The 6,453-nt window shown below is 36.3% G+C and overlaps 1 protein-coding gene across 4 annotated transcripts in view; it reads left to right on the top strand.

The window, feature by feature from the left end:
• Positions 1–6,132, top strand: part of LOC108747987 (neo-calmodulin-like) — a 52,229-nt gene extending 46,097 nt beyond the window's left edge. For 2 of the 4 annotated variants that reach the window (XM_018485926.1, XM_018485925.1), the window contains exons 3-7: positions 1,677–1,710; positions 3,755–3,856; positions 3,958–4,093; positions 4,558–4,706; positions 5,367–5,398. In XM_018485926.1, coding sequence (XP_018341428.1) covers positions 1,677–1,710; positions 3,755–3,856; positions 3,958–4,093; positions 4,558–4,706; positions 5,367–5,398 — 453 coding nt within the window. Of the gene's footprint in view, positions 1–1,141; positions 1,232–1,676; positions 1,711–3,754; positions 3,857–3,957; positions 4,094–4,557; positions 4,707–5,366 lie in introns of those variants that run through there. The other 2 variants (XM_018485927.1, XM_018485924.1) reach the window with 2 other exon arrangements.
• The last annotated feature ends 321 nt before the right edge of the window (positions 6,133–6,453 follow it).

Genomic DNA, 6,453 nt, shown 5'->3' with positions numbered 1-6,453 from the left:
AGGCAAGAAGCGAAAAGTATTGACATTTGAGATTATCGAAGCTGTCGTGATTAAAGACAGTATGATGCGAGTGATTATTATTGTACTCGTTAACGCGCAAAGTTATGACAAGTAAAATAGCCGTCAGAAGCGGGGAAGGGAATAGTCACCTAAGCGTCTAACCGACGATAGAGGGGACCTGGTAGTTAAAAACAGACTAAGGTTGCCGAAGTCCTAAACACACTCTTTGTCATCGGGCGGACACTGTGCTGAATCACGCTCGACAGTCGACATCCGAGCGTTCGGAAGTCGCGCCGCGCCGGCAAGCGCGTTCCTTCGAGGCGTACGCCTCGAATTAATGTGCGTGTGCGACCGCGAAAGTCGAAGTCATTGAAAAGCGAAGGTGACGAGGTGGTGAAACGAATCGCGGCGCGATTTCTCGATTTCATCCGGTCGAATCGCGAGGCGTATTTCTCTATGCCGCACGTGCGTCGCGTCGGCTATTTTTACTCATCCGCGAGCTATCACATCTTCGAATAGTGTCGCCCATGTGAATATCGTGCGCACAGTTGCCCGATTCGGTGTGATCGTCTCTTTCGACGTTTCATTTTATGAGAGAAAAACGACGAGGTAGAACCGGTCGAAAAACACCGGTCTAAACTTCTCAATTTTACCCGTCCGAATAAATGTAAAGTAACCGTGATCGATGGTAAAAAAAAAACAAAAAACGGCGGGAAGTCTGAGTGTCTTTCGGATTGCTCGCATCTCTCTTTCTCAGCAATAGCAACGGCCTTGGGAAAGCTGGTAGTCTTAGAGTAGTATTAAAGTTTGGTTTCTATCTCTTTTTTTTTCTCTCTTCGAGTAGCTTTCGACGAAACCGCGAATATATGCGACTTCGATTCCGAATGATTGAGATAAAAAGTGCGGTTTACGTCTCTTTTTTTTCTTTCTTTTTGCGCATTGACGGTCGGACGTCGAACATGACGTGCTCGTAATGGGAGGGAAACGTCGGTCCCGATGGCGACTCGACGGTAATTGGGACGAGACACCAGACCTTAGACATAGCCACGGAATTCGCAGTTAACGTATACAATCTGGCATAATCTCATCATCGGTCACTTCCGACACACATTCCCGGCACGACCGGCGTGACACTTGAACCATGGCGGAAACAGAAAAGAGATACACGCACGCATACGGACAGCTGCGTAGATTAACGAGCACGATAGACGGTCAAATTAGGCAGTTGAGTGTAAGTAAGAGTACAGATCTCTTTGAACCATGTGAAACTTACCAGGAAACTTCAAAGTGTGCGTGAAGTGTTGAAGTTAAGAAAGAAATTTTTGTTAAAAAAACCTCACGGTGTGAATATCATTGAAATGAAACGTATTTGAACGGAGCCGTGAGACTCGCTGTCACGTTGCGACACGTTATTATTAATAATTCATTACACGACCTCCCTTCGCGCCGGAGTTTCTAGCGTTGGGCATCTCGCCAAAATTTCTTTAATGTCTTCTCATACGAGTACTGATCGTAAAAGAGTACTAGTTAAAGCAAAAGATCATTCGCCTATAAGAGGCAATATCTTATAGATGCCGTCTGTATGCATATGTAATAAAAATTTAATTCATAGATCAAACAAAATTTCATTCGGCGTTATACGAAATGATAGGTGTTTGTCCTTTTCTCTGTTTCAGTCCGAATATGGACTCACAGAAGATCAGGTAGCAGGTGAGTTAACGATTGTAAATAATTCAATAATTATAAAATAAATCATAAAATAATTCATAAATCAGTAATAGTTAATGTTTATGATAGGATTAAAGATTCATAATATTTTAAAAATTTGTGACATTTGTGTTTTTTAATATTTTGTATTATAAAATATATAATCTATAAAATATTTTGTAATATATATATATATATAAACGTTTTTTTTAAACTAATTAATATACATACGTGAAAAACATAAAAATTATTGTCATGTGATGTGTGTGCCAGTTGGCAGCAGTTTTTCCTGTTTACCTAATATCTTGATGCTGAGTCAGTTATAATGAGAGTTAGAAATAATTTAAAAGGGACAGAACATATAGTACATAGATACAAAAGATACCGAATAATGAAATATTTCACTAGATGATTTAAATGAATAAGCTCTCTAAATAATTGATGTGTAGTTTACGACACAGATAGATTATTATCTCTAATGATATCATCGTTGACACGCAAGAATATTGATTATATTTAACTCTTACGATCTAACTTGCTGCGACAGTTGCATTCTTCTAGTTATAATCTTATTCTTCAGAATAATAACTAGACAGAAGGGAGATAGAAAAATTAAGAAAACTTTTATAGATCAATTTATTCCTAACCTATATATATATATAATTATTTAATTATTAAAAATTCAGATATTAATTAACCCTTCATTGTTCTCGCTCGTCAAATGAACGTACTCTCGTATGAACGTCGTGCCATGCCTGTGTATATGTTACTGTTTAATGCATCGTTGCCATATAATTTTCTCAGATCACGTTATTTCAATTTTCTTAGAGCAGGTAATTGTTAAAAGGAAATAATATTAATAATAAAAGGAGTAATAATAGAGAGAAAATAAGAACAAATTAAAGTTATATTTACGTTCTAAATCTTATTATTAGTTCATCTCGATGTGTTAGCTATATCTTTTTATTTTTTTATAATAAATAAAAATTACATTAGCATTTCTTAACGCAAAAGTTTTTTACTATAAAAAATTTAATTTTACCGTTTGATGTTTTACGTATCATATTATATTAGACACTTATTTACAGTCAAATTAATATAAAAATTTACCTTTGCGTTGACAAATTTAAGAAGAAAAAGATGCGATATCGACTGATTTATTGATCTGTTATAGTAAATTTCAAGTTTGGCAACAGCTGCGCGAGTCGCGTCGGCTCATACATATTACGATATTGCTCTCGCCATGAAAGCCACTCTTAGATAAAACGCGCGTAAACACCTTCAAAATTTTTAATAAAAATTATTTTTAACGAAATTGAGAAACAACCGTACAAATAATCTAAAAGGTTGTAAAAAAAAGTCAGAATGTTTCAATATTTATGCCACATCCGTGCAATTAAACAATGGAATTTGAAATGAGCGTTTGCCTTACGAGAGCAGTAGGGGGTTAAGGCAATTTTTTGTTGATAAAAATCTGTACCTATAAAATAACGATTTGAAAGAGTAATCACAAAATCTCCTGTTTTCGACTTCGCGATTTTGGTGTCTTCGCTGAATTGTGTGTCAAATGACCTTATGATAAGACATCAATCATAAATCAAGTTAAAACTAGAATTGAAGAGATTTGGGAAGGTCAAAGTTCATTAAAGCGTCAATCCCTATACTTTGAAGCATGAATTTTTGTGTCAGTTCAATAATTTAAAACTTCATATCCGGAAGTTTTGCTGGCTGCTGATGATGAATTTAAAGTCAAATTTTTACAATTCAAAATAGTCGATTTAATATGACGAGCTGTGTATTTAAAAAGAACGTTTTAATTTCTATGAAAAATATTTTATTATTAATAGAAACGATTAATATAACAATAAAGGTAAAGCAAATTTTAATCATTTATGTATTACATGTTTCCATCGAGCTTTGCAATTAACAATTAATCAGTGCATAATAAGATGCCCGAGAAATCGTTTCAAATACATCAGACAATAACTGTTTGTCTCGGGTACGGTAACGATTGACATGGTAACGACGAGAAACTCCGTTATTTCAGAATTCAAAGAGGCATTCATGCTCTTCGACAAGGACGAAGATGGCACGATTACGATGGCGGAATTAGGGGTCGTCATGCGGTCTCTCGGTCAAAGACCATCGGGTGAGTAATTTACTCTTCGCGAATCTCGAATACATTCAGGATGCATCTGAGTGAACGTCCGGAAATAGCGATGAATGAAACGATAATATATATTTTTTCAGAGACAGAACTGCGCGACATGGTGAATGAAGTGGATCAAGACGGAAACGGTACCATCGAGTTTAATGAATTCCTGCAGATGATGTCGAAGAAGATGAAAAGCGCCGATGGGGAAGACGAACTTCGCGAGGCGTTCCGGTAATAAGCTCTCTACTATACATAAGAACTCCAAGTACCTAATTGCTTCTGGGACAATTGCATTGAAAGAACGTCCCGAAGCGAACTTTTGTTCATGGGGAGAATAGAGCTTTTAAGGATCGACAGGAGAGGAGAGACTTTTAGTTAAAGACGAATTTCTTTATGCTGAAATTATGACTAAAATGCTGCATGAAGAGCGTTTTAATTGCGATATTCATAATCAAGAAAGTCACCTACGAAGGCTCGTACAGAGATTTTTTTTAAAGAAAGTCAAAATAAAAATTCATTCTACTATCCCATCCCGATGTGTACTATAGTATGGAGTGCATGTAATTTTATTTATTATAATTTTTTAGAAATCAATTTGCAAAATCCGGCTTTGTACTTTCGCAGCTTTATAAAAAAAGAAGCTAAAAAGCAAATTTGACAAAAGGCAATTTGGCATATTGTTCGTTTCGTTTCAGAGTGTTCGATAAGAACAACGATGGCTTAATATCTTCGAAGGAGCTGCGACATGTAATGACGAATCTTGGTGAAAAATTATCTGAAGAGGAAGTCGACGACATGATCAAGGAGGCTGATCTAGATGGCGACGGAATGGTCAACTACGAAGGTAACGCCTATATGTTTCTCAATGTGTCTGTGTGTGTTTATAATTTATCCTAAGCATTCATATACACATTTCCATGAGGCAGCTGCTAAAAAATATTAATATATATATAGATATGTATATAGAATCCTAAAATTCACGCCTCAAAATACTGTAATAAAAAAGTGCTCGAAAAATTAAGTAAAACAGTCGTTGTTATATTTTTATTTTAAACAGTCATTTATGAAATAATAAGGGTTTAAATCTAACCAATTACAAGCTACGTTTATAGCTTGACATAAAAATTATATATAGAAAGTGCTACAAAAGAGAGATATTAAAAAATATGAAAAATATATATACATATATTTTTAATATTACGGTACGGTATAAAATCGTAAAATCTGGCGCGAAACAGATATAAACAGTTAAAAATAATGAATAAAATAAATATAATAATAATGTGTAATAAAGTGAACTGTACACTGTGTGTGTGTGTGTGTGTGTACATTATATATATTTCAATTAACAATTAATCAGTGTACAATATAGGATGTGAATAAATTAAATTTCTTATAAACCTGATATTCGGGTTAAATATATTGTACATATAACATTTACATAATTATTATCACAAATTACTAAATTATACGTTGAATTATGTATTAATCACTCATGTTTCAGAATTCGTATCGATCCTAATGTCGAAAAATTAGTTCGGAGATCGAAAGAAGGATATAGATTCAAAGATAACGAAGGATCCTTGACGGAGCAAAAATGAATGGATTCGCCACTCAAGTTCCTCGACTTCGTAGGATTGCAGCGAGAAATCGTTTCATGTCCCATGAAAATATAATCGCAACCGTCGGGGGAAAAAAATCAAAAGCTCGACGACCGATCGACCGCGGCACGTACGACATTGTGAGATCGCGAAAGCGAATTGCACCAACATACCAAATTTACTCTATAGCTAAGGCTTTGTGAGAACGACGACGGCGTGCTGAAGATTTCGCGCGTAAGTAGCGCAGGTAGACGATTGAAGAGGCATCGGAAGCCTTTGGCTTCGTGCGGGATGCGCGAGTCTCGCCGCGAATAGTAAAGGCTTCGGCTTTATGGCCGGAAAACTGAGAGGAGAGACTTTCTTCCGCGAATTTTGCACATACGTACACGCATTATATACACAGATACACCTCGCGCTCCTTCGGACTAATCTTATAGACGAATACTTGACATTTTTAGATATAACGGAAACGTAACGTAATGTTAAAATAAAGAGAATATGTCCAAACGACGGGGGAGGGAGGTGTGACCCGCCGCTACCCGGAACAATCAACCGAGCTTCGTTTAGACTTTTACGTCCCCCCTAATCTTTACCCCCCCCCCCCCCACCCCTGATAATTTTACGGAGCGGAGAATTTAAGAGTTACTTAGCTTTCCATTTGAACATCCCCGCGAGGAAAGTCCTGAATATATATATTAGTACACGATATATTTACGTGAGATATATATATATATATATATATATATATATACACATATTATATATATACATATGTTATTATATTATTACTATGCGATATTCCTTTTACGTCGCTCGTTTCCTTGAAATGCGACGTCCACGAAAGGTACTGTACTTCGAGTGTTTTTACCGCTTGTACTACAAGACGCAGAGACGCGCGCAAACCTAACGTAGTGACACACACGTCTCCCGTCCTTGCCCTCTCATTGCCATCACTTCCCTGATTGTTTAGCGATTTTAGAGCGGGCACAC

Source organism: Trachymyrmex septentrionalis, unplaced genomic scaffold, assembly GCF_001594115.1.
Source record: "Trachymyrmex septentrionalis isolate Tsep2-gDNA-1 unplaced genomic scaffold, Tsep1.0 scaffold21, whole genome shotgun sequence".
NCBI classification, from domain to species: domain Eukaryota; kingdom Metazoa; phylum Arthropoda; class Insecta; order Hymenoptera; family Formicidae; genus Trachymyrmex; species Trachymyrmex septentrionalis.
The sequence above is the reverse complement of the archived record's forward strand: the minus strand, read 5'-3'. Positions and strand labels throughout refer to the sequence as shown.